This window comes from Narcine bancroftii, chromosome 1 (assembly GCF_036971445.1).
Source record: "Narcine bancroftii isolate sNarBan1 chromosome 1, sNarBan1.hap1, whole genome shotgun sequence".
In the NCBI taxonomy this organism is placed as follows: domain Eukaryota; kingdom Metazoa; phylum Chordata; class Chondrichthyes; order Torpediniformes; family Narcinidae; genus Narcine; species Narcine bancroftii.
Genome location: NC_091469.1, coordinates 414,832,141 through 414,852,144, shown reverse-complemented (window position 1 = coordinate 414,852,144; position 20,004 = coordinate 414,832,141). Strand labels below are relative to the sequence as shown.

At 37.4% G+C, this 20,004-nt stretch overlaps 1 protein-coding gene across 13 annotated transcripts in view; it reads right to left on the bottom strand.

The window, feature by feature from the left end:
- Window positions 1-6,587: 6,587 nt before the first annotated feature.
- The window catches only part of LOC138751556 (retinoic acid receptor beta), a 942,630-nt gene continuing 929,213 nt past the window's right edge, over window positions 6,588-20,004 (bottom strand). For all 13 annotated transcript variants that reach the window (XM_069913985.1, XM_069913986.1, XM_069913984.1 and 10 more), the window contains 2 exons: window positions 12,289-12,447; window positions 6,588-8,102 (listed from right to left, as the gene is read on the bottom strand). In XM_069913985.1, coding sequence (XP_069770086.1) covers window positions 7,873-8,102; window positions 12,289-12,447 — 389 coding nt within the window. In that variant the 3' untranslated portion in view covers window positions 6,588-7,872. The remainder of the gene's footprint in view (window positions 8,103-12,288; window positions 12,448-20,004) is intronic.

The window sequence follows — 20,004 nt, the reverse complement described above, 5'->3', positions numbered from 1 at the left end:
CGTGACAGTCAGGGGAGGGAGGGTACATGCAGTCAGTGCAAGACAGCCCTGTGGGTGTTCCCCTCAATAACAAGTATACAATTTTGGATACTGTTGGGGGGTGTGGGTGACCTACCAGGGGAACAAACCACACCAATCAGGGTAAGAAGGGAAGGGAAGGGAAGAGAAGAGGCCAGCTATAGTGATGGGGGATTCCATAGTAAGGAGAGCAGATTAGAGAATGGATCGAGTATGGTATGTTGCCTCCCTGGTTCCAGGATCCGAGATATCTTAGATCGAGTTCACAGCATTCTCAGGAGAGAGGGTGAGCAGCCAGATGTCATGGTCCATATAAGAACCAATGACATGAGTAGGAAGGGTGATGAGATCCTGCAAAGACCATTCAGGGAGTTAGGTGCTAATTTGAAGGATAGGACCCCCTAGGATATGATCTCAGGAATGCTACCCATGCAACATGCTAGGTTAGAAATAGGAAGACAATGTGGCTTAACACATGGCTAAAAAGATGTGCAGAAGGGAGGGCCTCAGGTTTCTGGATCATTGGGCTCTTTTCCAGGAAGGTAGAAACTGTTCTGATGGGATGGTTTGGATCTGAACTGGAGGGGGATTAATATCCTTGCAGGAAGGTTTGCTAGGGCTCCTCCAGAGGGTTTAAACTGGATTTGCAGGGAGATAGAAATCAGAGTGCCAGAGCAGTTAGGGGAGTGGAGGAGGAAAAAGATGGTGAAGATTGCATGTAACATCAGAAGTCAGAGTTGAACCTGGAGGAAATTTCCTCAGGTGCATCTAGTTCAATGCAAGGAGTATTGTAAGAAAGGCAGATGATCTTAGTGCGTCGATTGACACTTGGAATTATGACATTGTGAAACTTGGTTGCAGGAGGGGCAGGACTGGCAGCTCAATGTTTTGGCCTTCCATTGTTTCAGACACATTAGAGGAGAGGGATGAAAGGGGGAGGAGTAGCATTTTTCATCAAGGAAAATATCGCAGCTGTGCTTAGACAGGACAGACCAGAGAGGTTGTCTACTGAGGCTATAAAAATGGAGCTGACGAATGGGAAAGGCATGACCTAACTCATGTGTTTGTATTATAGACCACCCAATAGTCAGTGAGAATTATAGCAGCAAATCTGTGGAGAGATAGCAGGCTGCTTCAGGGAATATAAAGTTGTGGTAGTAGGAGATTTTAAACTTTCCACATATTGACTGGGACTCCCATACTGTTGAAGGTGTAGATGGCCTAGAGTTTGTTAAATATATTCAGGAAAGTTTTCTAAATCAATATATAGAGGACCAACTAGAGAGAGTAATACTGGATCTCTTATTTAGGAACGAGATAGGACAGGTGACAGAAGTATGTGTAGGGGAACATTTTGGGTCCAATGATCATAATGCCATTATTTTCAAGTTAATTATGGAGAAGGACAGGTCTGGGCCTCGGATTGCGATTCTAAATTGGGAAAAGGCCAATTTTGAGAAAATGAGAAAGGATCTAAAATGCGTGAATTTGAGATAAGTTGTTTTTGGGCAAGGATGTGCTAAGTAAATGGAAGACCTTCAAAGGTGAAATTTTCAGTGTGGAGGGTTTGTTGTTCCTGTTAGGATTAAAGACAATGTTATCAGGCATAGGAATCCTTGGTTTTCGAGAGATATTGGGATCTGGTTCGGAAGAAGAGGGAGATGTATAGCAGATGTAGGCAACACAGAGGAAATGAGGTATTTGAGGAATATAAAAACCCAAGATAAAACACAAGGAAGAAATCTAGAAGGCTAAAAGACATGAGATTGTTTTGGCAGACAATGTGAAGGAAAATCCAAATGGTTTGTACAGGTATATTAAGAGCAAAAGGATAGTAAGGCAAGATCAGAGTGGTTGGCAATGTATGGAGCCAGAGAGATTAGGGAGATCTTAAATGGTTTTTGTGGCATTAGTATTCATTCAGGAAACTGAGGGAATTAAGAGAAAATATAGTGAGGAAATGGAATCTATACAGATTAAAAAAGAGGAAGTGCTTGCTGTCCTAAAGGTGGAAAATTCCCCAGGGCCTAACAAGATATTCCCTTGGATCTTGATGGAGGCTTGTGTAAAAATTGTAGGGGTTCTTGCAGAAACATTTAAAATGCCCTTAGCCATTGGAGGGTAGCTCATGTTGTTCCATTGTTTTAAAAAAAGGCTCCAAATGTAGCCCTGGAAATTATAGACCAATGAGCCTGACATCAGTTATAAGCTATGGGAAGATATTCTTAGGGATCAAATAAATAAGTATTTGGATAGCCAGGGACTGATTAAGGACAGTCAATATGGCTCTGTGCGTATTAGGTCCAGTTTAACTAATCTTGTAGAGTTTTTTGTGGAAGTTACCAGGAAAGTTAATGAAGGAAAGACTGTAGATGTTGTCTACATGGACTTTAGTAAGGCCTTTGTCAATGTATCACATGGGATGTTAGTCAGGAAGTTTCAGGTGCTTGGTATTCATGGTGAGGTAGTAAACTGGATTCAGCATTGGGTATACTGGAGAAACCAGAGAGTGGTGGTGGATGATTACTTCTCAGACTCGAGACCCGAGGCCGGTGATGTGCTGGGACCATTGTTGTTTGTTATTGATCTGTATGATAACATGGTGATTTTGATCAGCAAGTTTTCAGATGACACCAAATTTGGAGGCAATGTGGTCAGTGAGGAAGGCTTTCAAAGCTTGCAGAGGGCTCTGAACCAGCTGGAAAAATGACAGATGGAATTTAATGCAGATAAGTATGAGGTATTGCATTTTGGAAGGACACACCAATATAGGGCATACATGGTAAATGGTGGGGCACTGAGGAGTGCGATAGAACAGAGGGATCTGGGAATACAGATACATAATTCCCTTAAAGTGCTGTCACATGTAGATAGGGTTGTAAAGAGAGCTTTTTAACATATTAGGCTTCATACATCAAAGTATTGAGTATGGCAATTGGGATGTTATGATACACTGGTGAGGCCAAATTTGGAGTATTGTTAGCAATTTTGGTTACCTAACTACAGGAAAGATTGAAAGAGTGCAGAGAAGATTTACTGGCCTGTTACCTGGACTTTAGGAATTGTGTTACAGGTAAAGCTTAAACAGGTAAGGACTTTATTCCCTGGAACATAGAAGAATGAGGAGAGATTTGATGGAGGTATTTAAATGTATAAAGGTTATAGACAGAGTAAACATAGATAGGCTTTTTCACCAAGGGTAGGTGAGATACAAACCAAAGGACACGAGTTAAAAGTGAAAGGGAAAAGTTTTGGGGAAACATTGGAGTGAACTTCTTCTCACAGAGAGTGGTGGGAGTGTGGAACGAGCTGCCAGATGAAGTGGTGAATGCGGGCTCAATTTTAACATTTAAGAAGAATTTGGACATGTACATGAATAGTATTGATTGAGAGAACTAAACAAAAGTATTACGAATTGGGAGAAAGAAAGCATAAGGTTTTGGCTTGGCAACTGAAGGCAGAACAAACCTCTAGAATAACAATGCTATTAAAAAGAATTCTAAGAAAATTACTTATAAACCTCAAGAAATAAATGATTCATTAAAGGATTTTCATTTTAATTTATATAGATCTCAGTTTAATAGTGATGAGGTTAAAATTGATAATTTTACGTCTCAAATTAGTTTGTCTACCTTGAATTGTCAAGATCAAAAAGATTTAGATGCTCCATTTACAGTAAAAGAAATTAATGAGGTTCTTAATTCTTTACAAAGGGGAGATGGTTTCCGTCTGACTTTTGTAAGAAATTTAAAGATTTATTAATACCTCCTTTTATGGAGGTGTTGAAACAAGCAATGGAAACACATTCTCTTCTGGAATCTTTTTCAAATGCAGTTATAACTGTGATACCTAAGAAAGATAGAAATTTGTTAAAAACTGAATCTTATAGACCAATATCTTTATTAACTTCTAATTTAAAAGTAATCGTTAAAGTTTTGGCAAATAGAGTGGCTAAATATCTACTGAATTTAATTCATATGGATCAAACATATTTGGTGATTAAAGTTGATAATGATTTAAATAATTTATTTAAATTGAAGAAGATTTAAATAAGTGCAATAACTTGCCTATAAATTTAGTAGGTAGAGTTAACTATAGAGATGAATATTTTTCCAAGAGTTCAGTCTCTTTTTCAGTCAACTCCTTGTTGGATTCATCATCAAAATTTAAGGATTTTCATTTGAGTATTAGGAAGCTTTTATGGAAGAAAAGATAGCTAGAGTGTGTTTGGAAAAATTAACCTGGAAGTTTGAATTAGGAGGTTTGCAACTTCCCCATTTTAAATTGAAATGTATTAATGAGTTGTTTGATGGAGATAAATCTCCAGCCTGGGTTAAAATAGAATTGAGTAAAATAGGAGAAAATAGTATGTAGGACTTTATTTATAAATGGAATTCAAAATTGTAAATACGAAGCAGAGTGTTAGGTCTGCTTTGTTCATGAATGAGTGAGACAAACACCAGACTGAGTCGAAATCAGGGTTCTTTGTTCTTTATTACCGGATTGTAACACTTGCGACTAACAAAGTTAGTCGGAGAATGCATTCTGCCGTTATCAGCAAAATGGTGATTTTTTATACCCTTGGATATGTGCTTAGAACATCATCATATCATTACTTGTCCAATGACTAAAACTGTTGCTATCCTTTCCCTGCTAGCTTCCTGCCTCTCAATCCATCAATGTCTCTCTTATCTTGTAAGTACAAGGATGCATTCACATCTTGTTACAGCCCTGTACATTCCCATCTCATGATGTTTTACCTAACAGGAGTACAAGGACACCTCCCCTTCTTGTTACAGCCCTGTACAGGGTAACTCCCTACACATTCCCATCTCATGATGTTTTACCTTACAAGAGATATACCTATTTTGAAACATTTGATTGAACTATGGAATAAAATGGATCATGAAATAGATGGAAAAGGTTTGGTTTCTCAAAAAATGCCTTTATATCAAAATAGACCTTCCTTTTTCTATGGATAATCAATTTTTGAGGATTTGGAGTCAAATGGGGATTAAGAAAATAGAAGTCTATTTTTAAGCTGGTAAATTTATTACTTTTCAACGAATTAAGGAAAAATTCATTTGTCCCAAATAATTTTTTTTTGTTATTACCAACTTAAGGCTTTCTTGGTTGCTAAATTAGGTCCTAATTTGATACTACCTGGACAGAATGAATTATAATTATTGACATGCAAGAATTGTATGAATAAGTTTATTTCTGTGAATGTATAAACTACTTCAAAAAGCAGCTCCTAAATTAGGAATTCATAAATCAAGATTAAGATGGGAGGTTGATTTAAATAGATGAATAGCTGAAAATTATTGGTTGCAACTATGTAAAGTAAATATGACAAAAAGTATTAATGTTAAGTATAGACGAGTTCAATATAATTTTTGGCATCGGTTATATTTAACTCCTCAAAAACTAAAAAAGTTGAACCCAACATCTATGTTTTAGATGTGGTCAGGAAGTTGATTCGTTTTTGCATTCTACTTGGAAGTGTCCTGGAGCTAAACCTTTTTGGTTAGAGGTAGGAAATTTTTTGGAGAAAATGTTAGGGGTTAAACTCACTCAGGACCCAATGTTATTTTTGTTGGGTAATATTAAAATTGTTAAACCTAACTTAAGGTGAACTATATATCAAATTGAATTTTTACGAATAGCTTTAGCTGCTTCTAAGAAGTGCATAACCATTACTTGGAAATCAGATATGGATTTAGAATTGTGTTCTTGTATTCCACTTGAGAAAATAACTTCTAATTTACATAATAAGTATCAATTCTTTTTAAAATATGGAGCCCTATTTACAACACTAGCGCCTGCTAACGGCAGCACTACCAAAATGAGAGACATCCACACAGCATGAGGGTGAACCAGTAACTGAACTTGATTTTGAATTCCTTGCGCTGCTTGAGGGGACCGCCCACTTCCTGTGAGGGGCGCACTGGCCTTAGAGAGAGAGGTCGGCGCATTATGCCGTTACTACCTGTCCAGTAGCATGCAACCAGGAAGCAGCGCCATCCCCCAGGTAATGCTTGTCGCCAAACACGGGTTTCTCCTTGGAAGGGAAGGGGGCCCGTGCCATCTTGTGTCGGACGACTGGGGTGGTGATTCGGTCCGCTAAAGCACGTTGGTTTGAAAATTTTAAGGACTCTGAAAGCCCAACCTTTTGTAACCCCCAGTTCAATTATTTATTTGTATTGAAACTTTATATTCTTTTTTGACATTTTCCTAACTTTTTTCGTTTTTCTTTCTTTTCTTTGATATTTTAGGGGAGGGTTGGTGAGTCTATTTTAATGCTTCATTCTTGATGGAAGCCACGCTAATGTTGTTTCCCATTGTGTTTGTTGTTTGATTTTTTTTATGTGAGATCTAATTGGATCTCAACATGAACCAAAACAATAGTTTGGCATACCAAAGGACAGCAAAATTCACTCATTAGCCAAATATTGTTATTCTGTTGTTGATTGTGTGCAATTATTTTAAACCTTGGTTAATTATTACACCAGTCTGTGCAGATGAAATGTACTGTACGTTGCAGGGAGAAACAACTTGAGAGCACACAGTAAAATAAATATACTTTATTCTTTTTGCCAGGAAACTTAATGGAAAAGATAACCAGTATATGAACATATAAAGCATTGTTAAACAATTTCAATGTACAAACAGAGCCAGTAAAAGTACAGAGCAGTCCTAATGCTAAAAAACAACATCCCACTAGTGTTTTAGACACAAGAATGATTCAATAACTCAAATTACTGTACTCAAGAACAAATCTACAATAGTTACACGCTTCTGCAGAAAGATATAATGTGCGGCAGCCACCAGGTGAACTTTACTTACTGGCTCGTGTACAAGCAAATAAAACAACAAAGTAACACTGAAAAGTGTTGTGCCTTGGAGGCTATCTTTACTGCAAACAACATGCAGCATTTTACTTTATGCCTTGATCTGTTGCTGAACATGAAATGATTTTGCACAGTTGAAATAAAAATTAAAAAAAACATTTTACTAGCTTTGGACGCTAGTTCAAAGACAATGAGCAATGGATGGACCCTATTGAAAAATATTATGATCTGACTTAGTGTCTGCAGAGAATTGCCTTCTCTTTTCTTAAAAAAATCTGTTTATTTAAGTGCTTGTGAATTGTAAACACACTTACAAAGAACATGGTAGTGTAGGCTAACTGTGTGCTAGTAAGAAACAATTACCAGCAGCACATCATGATACCATTTAAAAAAATTAAAATATCAAACTCTCTTTTTCATTGCAAAAGATGGTGGAAATATGTCCTTGTTAATTTGACAAAATTGAATGCACTGAGTTTACCAGCATCTAGGCTTCTCTGAACAAGAAATGCAGGAAAATTCAACAATAACATTAAGTATAAACCAGAAAATCCTACAACCATAACCCACCTGACGTATGTGTTTAGGCTTTGTTCCATAATTTGGTGTATGTGTTTAAACATAATATGCAAGGCAATTAGAAAGCACCAGAAACTCCAGCATGGAAAGTGAATAAACATCGAGGAATAACTCTGCAAAATAATGTAATAGAGTTCAACGTCATTTCCACAGCTTCTTCCCAGCATGCAACAGTGGATATACAGATGGACTTGACAAGGTATCAGTCTTTGAACTGACTGCCTACAATCCATGATGGTGGAACCTGACCTGTTTATCCCTCAGTTCTCCCGTACTCCCAAGTCCATTATGGACAAAAGCTTCAGCAGATTTAATGTTGAATGTCCAGTTGACAGCCTGTTCTTTCTGGTTTTGCTCATTCAAAACAAAAAAGAAAATGAAAATACCATGTTCAGGAATGGATGTGGTCATCTGCAGGGCCATTTCACTGTGTGTTTGGTACATGGCTGCTTGGTCCATTGCCTGCAGTGCTGGGAGATAGAATGTGGTTGGGACTGGCTTCTGGTGCTCGACTGTTGTTTCCACTACTTTCTGTGCTTGTTTCTTCTGCAGGTGCAAGGGGATCATGCCCTTCTGAGTTTTCCAGCATTTCTTGAATAAGAGGTGGCATTGATCCAGGAATTTCCAATTTAAGTGTGATGACGCGTTCTGCACCTAGATGACAGATATTATTTTTAGTTATAGTGAACATTCTTTATAAAATAGTCTTTATGCCCTACACAGGACACACAAATGTCATAACAACTTAGAACACATAACCTTTCAGAGCTCCTCTATAAAATTCTTAATGCAACTTAGCTTCTCTTCAGGTAGGAAGAGTTTCATTATCTCAGACATTTAATAATCCCCTCCAGGCCCAATCATAACCACTTTAATCATTATGTGCCCAGAAATACAGACAATGCTCTACATGGAAGTTGAAATGCACTGCATCATATTTATCATGGAAAAAATCTATTTACAGTGCAAGATCGAAGTAACTTTAGGGAACTTAATGGAAATCACAGATAATTATAACCATATAAACATGTAACAATTACAGTATGGAAACGGGCCATCTCGGCTTCTCTAGTCTGCATCGATTTACGAGAACTCCACTAGTTCCACCTACCTGCTCCCTGTCCATAACCCTCCAATCCCCTCACATCCATGCACTCATCCAACTTCCTCTTAAATGACAAAATTGACCCTGCTCCAACCACCTCTTCCAGAAGGTCATTCCACTCAGCCACCACTCTCTGAGTGAAGGAGTTTCCCCTCATGTTACTTCTAAACTTTTGCCCCCAACCCTTAACTTATGACCCCTCGTTCCAATCTCACCTACCCTCAAGGGGAAGAGCATATTCCCATCTACTCTGTCCATCCCCCTCATAATTTTATATACCTCTATCAAATCGCCCCTCAACCTTCTACACTCCAATGAATAAAGACCTAGTCTACTTAATCATTCTTTGTATTCTAGTTACTGCAATCCAGGCAACATTTTAGTATGTCTTCTCTGCAACCTCTTCACCTTATTGGTATCCTTCTTATAATCTGGGGACCAGAACTGCACACAGTATTCCATATTTGGCCTCACCAAAGCCTTGAACAGTGTCAACATCACCTTCTAGCTCCTATATTTTACGCTTTGATTTATAAAGGCCAGCTTTCCAAAAGTCTTCTTTATCACCCTTCATACATGAGAATCCACTTTCAAAGAACGATGAACCATTATTCCAAGATCTCTGTTCCTCTGCACTCAATCCCCTCCCCTTCACTACATATGTCCTGTTTTGATTATTCTTCCCAAAATGAAGCACTTCACACTTATCAGCATTAAACTCCATCTGCCACCTTTCAGCCCACTCTTCTAAGCAGTCCAAATCCCTCTGCAGTCCCTGAAACCCATCTTCACTATCCACAACTCCCCCTATTTTTGTATCGTCTGCATATTTACTAATCCAATTTACCACTTCATCATCCAAATCATTAATGTAAATGACAAACAACAAGGGATCCAACACAGTTCCCTAAGGCACACTGCTCGTTATCGGCCTCCATCCTGACAGACAGTTATCCACCAAGATTCACTGGCAACTTCTAACCACCCTTGAACCCATCTGACTATCTCAACATTAATACCTAGCACCTGAACCTTCCTTACCAACCTTCCATGTGGAACCTTATCGAAGGCCTTACTGAAATCCCTATATACTACATCTACTGGTCTACCCTCATCGACCTCCCTAGTCATCTCCTCAAAAAATTCAACAAAATTTGTCAAACATGACCTTCCCCTCACAAACCCATGTTTGGGGTCCCTGATTAATCCCTGCCCCTCGAAATACTGATACATATTATCTCTAAGAATACTTTCCATTAGTTTACCAACCACCAACGTCAAACTTACTGGCCGATAATTGCTGAGCCTACACCTGGAGCCCTTTCTAAACAGAGGAATCAGGTTTGTGACATGGCAATCCCATGGCACCATGCCTCCCTACAGTGACTGTTGAAAAAATCACTGCCAGAGCCTCCACTATTTCCTCCCTGACTTCCCTCAAGGTCGTGGGGAAAATCCCGTCGGGACACAGAGACTTATCCACCTTTATATGCCTTAAAAGTTCCAACACCCCCTCTTTCCTAATCCCTACATTTTCCATAGTTACCCATTTAGCCTTACTTATCCTACACGATTCCATATCCTTTTCTCTAATGAATACTGACGAGAAGAATTCATTTAATATCTCCCCTATCTCATTTGGTTCTGCACACATTTGTCCGCTCTGATTCTCTAATGGACTCATTTTATCCTTCACTCTCCTTTTGCTATTCACATATCTGTAAAAACCCTTCGGATTTACTTTCACCCTGTTCGCTATAGCCACCTCGTACCTTCTTTTCGCTATCCTAATTTCTTTCTTAAGCTTCTTACAATCCATGTATTTTCCAAGCATTTTGTCCATACCTTGCTTCCTGTATTTAATGTAGGCTTCCCTTTTATCTCGAACCAACTTTGTAATCTCCCTTGAAAACCACAGGCCCCTTGAACTTTTGGCCCTGCCTTTTATTCTAACAGGAACATAAAGATTCTGCACCCTCAAAATCTCACCTTTAAATGACCTCCAATTCTCCTCTACCTCCTTCCCATAAAACAAATCAGCCCAAACTACTCCTTGCAAATCTGTTCTCATTTCATCAAATCTGGCTCTCCCTTTACTCAAAAAACTTAATCATTGGACCAGACCTATCCCTTTCTGCAACACACACCAAACCAGATCAGACCAAATTAAAAATGCAGGATCCATAGTCCTTTGGTAAGTTCTAGGGTAAGCATCTTCACTCTTCCTCTCTTGGATATTAGCTTGATTTCAAGGGAAGATTATGTGGGATTGGGAAGAGCTAATTCATGCACCCTTGGAAAGTGTCAGGTAGATCATTATAGACTCTTTCTGATGATATTTCCTGTTAACACATGATTCACTTTCTGAGCAAAATTCATTTATAACCAAACTACATCCAGAATGGAAAGAGCAAATATTATACTTTTAACACAGAATAAATGTATATTTCAGTTAAACCAGATAGTTATGAGAGATATTGCATGGAAATGGGTCCTTCAGCCCACCAATTCCAAGCTGCCCATCAACCACCTTATACTCTAATCCTACATAAATCCCATTATTATTCTCCCCATATTCCCATCAATTCTACTATAATTTCCACACTAGATTCAATTTAGAGTGGCTAATTAACCTATCAGCCCCAGAAGGGCACCTGAAAGAAACCCATGCAGTCGCAGGGCTAAGATCAGGTTTCAACCGAGATTTCTGGTGCTGCAAAACAGTAGCTTGACAGGTTATGCCACTTTGCCAACTCTGAAGGAGGGAATATGACATTGAATGCTGTCTTTAAAAGTTGGTGTTGTCGGGGTTAGCTGTAGTGGGGTAGTAACAGGTCATTGAATCTCATTGGTCTAAAAATAACAAAAGAAAAGTACTGAAAGAAATTGTTAATTTTTCTGCAGTTAGATTCAGTAGACAGTGGTAACAGTAGAAAAAGAACTAAGGACAATGTTCTGAGTGTAACTGGATGTCCAGCAGGTTGAAAGAAGATGAATTGTGATCCTCAGAAAATACAACAAACAGTGATTTTAACCATATACAATAGGTGATCAAGTCTTGGCCTTAACTGAAGAAAGACATGGAGGCTAAGGAACTTGGGGAAATAAATTTGGATGTCTTGAAGAGATGTTGAAGGTCTTAAAATTAATGAAAGGAGGTAAATTCCTTGGGCCTGATCAAGTGTATTCTCAGACATTATGAGTACCTGGGGAAGAAATTGCAAGGACTGCATGATATTTGCATCACTGTTAGGCAGGGCTGAGGAAACGGAGACTGGAGGGTTGCTAATGTGCCTTTATTTAGACAAGCTAGGGAACTACAGACTAATGATCTTAATGTCAGTGTTGGATGAAATACTGGAAGGATTCTGAGATTTAGTTGGAAAGGGAATAGTCACATGGGAAATTGTGATTTTTCCCCTTCCTCCTTGTCATTTACATTCATACTGCTTTACATCCTTTAGCCTCACATCATGAAATAGAAGACAAACTTACTGTGTTTCACTATTGCTCAGTTATTGCATCCCAAATATAATTCTGTTGAATTATCACTGGATATTCTGCAAATGCGTAAAGAGACTGGATCGAATGTGCATATCAAAACTAATCCAGTAATGTCAAAAAACAAATTAGAATAATACAAAGAAATTTCAAAAGAATAACATCATTACTTTAAAGAAATAAGATAACAGAATAAAAATATAGAAATAATAAATCATGATAATTATTTTATACCTTTTGCACTTATGCTCCGGAGGTCTGTGATTTTCATTAATATCTTTGGGAACATATGGGGTTTATTGGGTCTTCTTTTCCGTATATAAATCTTTAAAGCTTCCAGAAGTGGTTCTTGCAATTTGTCCACTTTTCCTGCATCTTCCAGATCTTGCCGATCTATAAAAAGATTGATTTCAGCAGAACACATTAGATAATCTGTGAGGTAAAGATAAAATCATCTTGACTGATTTTACAGTTCCATTCTTCAACAAAAAAGTGCAGAGAGACGAGGTGCTGGGGCAAATGATAACTCATCTACTGATGTTAAGAGGAAAGGTGTTTACCTTACCACACACCTAAAAGTAGGATTTTATCCATTTATTGTGTGCTTGCAATCATCAAATGGATTGCAATTCTCATGCTTAGAAATTGTGATCGTGGTTACTTCCTTTGAAGACGTGTAAGACCTGTGTTTCACTTTTTGTGACTGGTAGCTGCAGTCTGAACTCATAGGTGTCAATTCATTCACAGGTGCCTGCTGGGAAGTGGGGCAGTGCTGTTCTTAAAGTGATCACACTGTAGATGGGAGGGTTGAAGATGAGAGAAAATGTGGGTGGGGGTGGTTGAAGCAACAGGCAGAAAATGGAAGGGAAGGAGAAAATTGAAAGGAGAAATTGGGACAGAGTGGGGCTGAGTGGCACCATCTAATGGGCCTCTGCATGGCAATTGATTGGGGTAGTCAATCCTTAAACTGCTTCATAGCACTCACCAGCACCACTGTGCCACTATCAATAGTGCTTTAGGAGTACTGCCTTTCTGCTCAGTGTTGGGGAGTCAGTGAATGTCCAAGGAGGGACTCCATGCATGAATCACTTCTTTCACATCATATGTTTTATTCAATTGTGAGTGAACAATGAAGTTTGAAAGTCGTAAGTCATGATTTCATAATCCAATTTCTGTTGTCAAGTAATTAATGAGCACAGCCATGCTGATGTCATCGTGTGTGCAACACAGTGGAGGAGTCACATCAGCATGAATCACAACAGGAAGTTTCTTGATGGGTGGGATTCCATCACATCTGGAAATAAACACTTCTAATCATGAAAAGTTCTTCTAATTATGGAATTTGCGATAAATGGTGTTATTACTTTTTATCCCATTTCTAGTCAATGATTGTCCCAAATTTAATACGAGCTCTAATTAGAGTGCTAGAAACTACCTGATTGCACAACCTTCACACACCAATGAGTTCTTGACCATTTTCACAAATTTTATGTTTATTAACTTCCACTTCTGGCACTCAAATATTTGAGATTATGGGAAGAACAAGGGTCAAGACCATAATCGTCCAATTTATAAATACCAGTCCCATCTCAAATCTCTCAAAACACCTTGTACAAAAAAAATCCCATTATAATCTATCAAACACTTTTCCTGCATCCAAAGCAACTGCCACACTTAAATTTCTCCTCTTTTCTGCTTAATGTATTATACTAAGTAATCTGCGCTGGATGGGTCACGTCTCCAGAATGGAGGACCATCGCCTTCCCAAGATCGTGTTATATGGCGAGCTCTCCACTGGCCACCGTGACAGAGGTGCACCAAAGAAAAGGTACAAGGACTGCCTAAAGAAATCTCTTGGTGCCTGCCACATTGACCACCGCCAGTGGGCTGATATCGCCTCAAACCGTGCATCTTGGCGCCTCACAGTTTGGCGGGCAGCAACCTCCTTTGAAGAAGACCGCAGAGCCCACCTCACTGTCAAAAGACAAAGGAGGAAAAACCCAACACCCAACCCCAACCCACCAATTTTCCCTTGCAACCGCTGCAACCGTGTCTGCCTGTCCCGCATCAGACTTGTCAGCCACAAACGAGCCTGCAGCTGACGTGGACATTACCCCTCCATAAATCTTCGTCCGCAAAGCCAAGTCAAAGAAGAAGTTACATTATCCACAGATTTCCTCTTTCTCTCAAATCTTGTCTGATCCATATTTATCAATTTTGGTAAAAACTTTGTCAATCTATGAGCTAAGACTTTTGCAATGATCTTATAGTTTACATTTAACAATGATATTAAACAGTCTCTATCACTTTTTGGAATTACTGTTATTATAGGAGAGAAAGTTTCTGGGAGCGTTATGTGTTACCATCGCCTGTCCTAATACATCCATAAAAGGAGGAATCAATAAGTCTTTGAATTCTTAATAAAATTTAGGCAGTAAAACAATCCTCTCCCAGAGATGTATTATTTTGTAATGAGCTCAATACTTCCCCCTCCTCCATTGATGAGAAAGGGCCATCCAACTCCATTTGCTCTTGTAAAGTTAACATCGGTAATCTTGTTTGTGACAAAAAAACTTTTAATTTATTAGCATCTTTCTGTGACTCAGATTTATATAACTGAAAATAAAATTGTTTAAAAGTTTCATTAATTTCATAGAATTTATAAGTTATCACATTCGACTCTAATTATATTAATAGTTCTTGAAATTTGTTGTGTTTTCAATTGCTAAGCAAGAACCTTATGAACCCTTTCATTTTTTGTTTAAGATGTTTGAGAGATTTGGGGTAGAACTAGTATTTATACATTGGGTTAAAGCTTTATATAATCCTAAAGCTAAAGTTGTTAAGAAAGGGCAAGTTTTAACATTGTTTCTATTAACCAGATCCAGAAGGCAAGGATGCCCATTATCACCTGCTTTATTTATCTTAAAGATTGAACCTCTTGCAGAATTGATTCAATCTGATACAGATATTAAAGGGTTTAAGGTTAATCCAAATTCAGTGCATAAATATTCAATAGAGTCCATACTTCAGAAAATATTTGACAATTTTCTTTAAGATGCCTTCCCACCAGATCCAATTGCATCTTGGATTTTAACTGGTAATTTTTTCTTAAATAAAATTGCCACTCCCCTAGCTTTAGAATTAAATGTGGAAAAAGCTACTTCACCTACCCAATCTCTTTTCAATTTTAAATGTTCACTTTCAGTTAAATGAGTGTCTTGTAAAAAGGCAATATATAGCCCTAATTTCTTAATATACATTAATACTTTCTTTCTTTTTATGAATCCATTAATCTCATTAATTTTATTAAAGTTATTAACATACAGTCCTATCTAGGAAGAATTCTCATAAATTAGATTGGTCTGAGGTGCCATCATCTGCAATCCAAAAACACTGAACTTATTCAAAATGAAAATATTATATAAAATAGTTAAATTGAAAGACAAAAAAATCCCTCCATCCCCAAAATGACAGAAAAACCAGCATTACCACCCTCCATTTTACGGGTCGCGGTCAAACTATGAAAACACATGTAGTCATCAGAAATTAACAAACACAACCCCCGACTCCTGGGGGAAAAAGAAAAAGAAAAAAATTCTAAATAAAAGGAAAACACATTCCTCATTTCAACGAGCCATGGGCAGATCTTTAACAAAATCTTCGGCCTGAATATAATTGTTGAAGAAGATGTTTTGCTGATCTGGAATGAAAACTTGCAAATTTGCTGGATATTGCAACACAAATCTATAGACTTTATCATATAAGCCCTTCTTAACCAGATTAAACTCTTTCCTCTTCTTCAAAAGAGTTTGACTCAGATCTGGATAAAAACAAATTTTATCACCTTCGCAATTCAAGGGACATATTCTTTAGCTCTTTTCATTGCCAATCCAAGTATCTTATCTCTATCTTGATAATTTAAAAATCTGATTAATATAGACCGAGGTCTTTGATTCAGTCCCAGCTTTGGTTGGAGACCTCTATGGGCTCTCTCAATCAGAATTTTTTCTTCAAAATTTCTCGCCCAAAGATTTGTGGTATCCAATCTTGAAAAAAGCAAATTACTTCTTGACCTTTTTTATCCTCAGACATATCAACAATCTCCAGCAATTTTTCATTCATGGAAACCAAGGCAGTAACAGATTTGTTCTTTCCGCAATACGTTGAACTTCTTCATGATCATCCTGAATTCTTTCTTCCAATTTATCAACCCTTGATGAAACACTATTTATTGATATAGTTAAATTAATTTAAATTTGTTGTATTTCTCCAGTTAAAATTTTTTAATTGTTCTCCATTCCATTTGCAAGATTATCAATTTTAGCTTCAATTTTATCCATTTTTTAAAAACTTTGCCTTGCCTTTAAATTCTTCTTCTGTAGATGTATTTATAAAATCACTAGAATACTCTTCCATACCAGGTAAGTCTTCTTCTTCTTCTTGCAGACCTTTAAGACTGGCCCTTTAAGAGGATGAACATTTTTTTTCCCTTTAATTCTTTCATCTGCAGCACGCATGAGCAAATCCTCTCACATGCGCAGTGTGGAAGTAGTTTTCAGGATGGCACCATCTTTGCGGAGAGCCACAGAGATGGCTCCGTGAGACCGTCCCTCTCCAGGGCTGTCTCCAGTGGGTTGAGAAAGAACTCTGACGGCCGGCTTCGTTGAAAAAGTAGGTCCAGGTTCTTTTTCTCTCTTAGGTTCACGTTTTTCCTTCAGTGTAGTTTTTGGTGTTTTTTTCTTTTATCAGTGACATTGTAGTTAAAGTTATTAATAATTTTTAAAAACTTTAAATTAACTTTAATAGTAAAAAACTTAACTTAATTAACACTTTTTAAATTAAAATCTCTGTGGCATCACATGACCTCCCCCCTCTTAAAATGCCTTTGATACAAAATTGACTTATTCCATTTTCAATGGATAATCAATTTTTAAAATATTTGGTCTTGGAGAGAAATTAGATATAAATAAGATTGTTATGAAGGAAGAAACTTAATGTTATTTGAACAATTAAAAAATAAACATGGAGGACAAAATAATACCTTTATTTTTTATTATCAATTACGAGATTATTTAAGAGATAAATTAGGTCCAACAACGGTTTTACCGAAATGTCGTGATGTAGAATTGTTGATACGTAGTAGATATATCAAGAAATTTATTTTGGCTATGTATACTTTATTGCAAAAGGGGACTTTTAAACAGGGAATGCATAGGTCTAGATAACGTTGGGAGACAGATTTAAATACTAATATTGATGAAATAAATTGGTCGGATTTGTGCCGGGTAGTATAACAAACACTATAAATGTTAGATATAGGTTAGTTCAAAATATTTTTTTTTACATCAGTTATACCTTACACCACAAAAGTTAAATAAATTGAAGTCAGACCGATCTGATTAGTGTTTTAGATGTGGTAAGGAGGTAGACCTTTTTTTTTACATTCTACTTGGTCTTTTTAGCCAAACTTGGCAATTTATTTAGGAATTTATTTATTTATATAGGAATTCAATTTCCACAAAATCCAATGTTATCTTTATTAGGTAATATTGAAGCGATAAGACCAAAATTGAAATTATCTAAATATTAAAAAGAATTTCTAAAGATTGCCTTGGCAATAACATGGAAATCAGACACCATCCTAGGTGTGGAGTGTTGGAATGCAGAAATGCATAGCTGCATTGCTTTGGAGAAGAGCACTTACAATCTGAGAAATAAGTATGATGCATTTTTGAAAATTTGGCACCTGTATTTACAAATTAATTTGTAGACCTTTTCCTTAACCTCGAAACCTCATTAACCTCCTTGGATGTATGAAAAGATATTAATGACTAATGTCATGTGGTGAGGGGGACCCTCCAGCAACCAGGTTTCTATTCTTGTTTTCTTATTTTACTCTTTTTCTATGTCTTTTTTCGCTTTCATTTCATTTCCTTTTCTTAGAGTTTGTCTGGGAGAGTAAGGGTTTGGGAGGTTGGGATTCATATTATCATGTAATGGATTTGATATTAATATTTGATTATTACACTTTATATTTGGCTATAATTACATGTATGGAAAACTTTTAAATAAAATTTTTAAAAAGACCATAATCATCATATTGGCATAAATAAATCCTCAATTGGTTACCTAATTGACACTCTGATCACACACCTCACAGCTGTCAGCCAGGGGTCTAGGATTCAAACTGTAAATATTCTTTTATGGTTGGAACTAAAATCTCAAGTAGAAAACAAGTCTTTCTTGTTGATGGCAATGTGGGTGGGAGTTAATCATACGTATTACGACTGGCATTCCACAATTTCATGGGGGAGTTGTTCTTTTGATCTAGATTTAGATGCAATACAAAATTTCCAATCTACTTTTTCAGTGTAGATTTTAAACACTGCAGTCCAAATTTCTTGATTCATTAGTCTACTGTTGCAATACTAATGAGATACACAGTGGGCTTCGATTTACTGAATTCCCCAATCACTGGAAAACAACTGCATAAGGGGTGGAACCCCATAATCACCAAAGACAATTGGTGAGAAGTATCCCGTACAAACCTCCAGAATCCAATGTCTGTGTAATGGACGCCCTCTCTCCTTTGTAACAGAAGGGTCTGGGTACAAGCCTTTGTCCAGGAACTGAATACATAAACCAGGCTTCCATGAATTACCGGCAAGAGCACTGGACTGTTAGAGGCACATCATTTAAGTGAGGTATTAAACCAAGACCCTCTTCAACTTGTAGACATGAAACATCCATACCACTTATTTGAATAGGAACAAGGCAAAAATTCCTGGTGTCCTGAGTGTCCACTCTGCCATTTGTACAATTATGGCTGATGTAATCACAGCTTCAGCTCCATTACTGCTCATGCCCCCACACCCTCTCCCCCCACCATAATTGTTGACTCCACTGTAGACTAAAAATGTTCTATCTTGGCCTTGCATACATCCAATCATTTTGTATCATTACAGCATATTCTCTGAGATAAGAAATTCCTCAGCTTCACCTTAAATGAGTGACCCATTTTTCTGACCTTGTGATGCCCAGTTCAAGCCCTCAGAATCATATATGTTTCAATAAGATTATTTCCCATTCTTCTAAATGCTAGAGACAATTGTTTTATTCAAAAAATCAACCATGAAACATTCCCCAATCTGCCTCCACTAGAGACCAAAACTATGCAATAGTCCTCTGTGGTGTCAGCAATGTTGGCAAAATTCTCTATTTCTGTAACAAAAGTGAAATTCCATTTTACTGCCCAATTGTTTATGGTATTGACTTGTTAACTTTTGTTGTTTCATGCACAAGATTACCCAGATCCTTGTGCATAGCTGCATTTTGTCACCATTCAAACAATATTCTCCTTTTCTATTCTTTCTGCCATTATCACTGACGGTGGGTAACAGTGAATCTGTGGAATTCCCTGTCCATGGAAAGTGCCTCCTTGAATGTATTTAAGGTGCAGAGAGATTTTTGAAGAATAGGGAATTCAGGGTTATGGGAAACAGGTGGGTAAGTGCAACTGAGTTTGTAGTTCAACCATGATCTTATTGAATGGTGGAACAGGCATGATGGGCCAGATGGTCTGCTCCTGCTCTTTTGGTCTTATGTGGCAGCTTGCTGTGTGCACACTGCTCCCTACTTCAGTGATTACAATTTAAAAGTGAGTAATTAGATATGAAGAACTTTGGGATGTCCTGAAGACAAAAGAGTCACAATAAATAAGTTAATTCTTTTGGGGTGGGGGAGGGGGGGACATTTAATACTTGAAATTAAATGTATTGACCAGAAGATGGCAGCAGCTCAACACAAATAGAGCAGAGGTTTCTTACAACAATATAAAAACTTTATCCCAGAATCTGGTGAAATGCTTGCACTTGTACTATGAACCTATCTTTAATTTTGTTTTCAATTTTGCTACACACTTAAATTGTTTGTTTTGAATTTTAATTT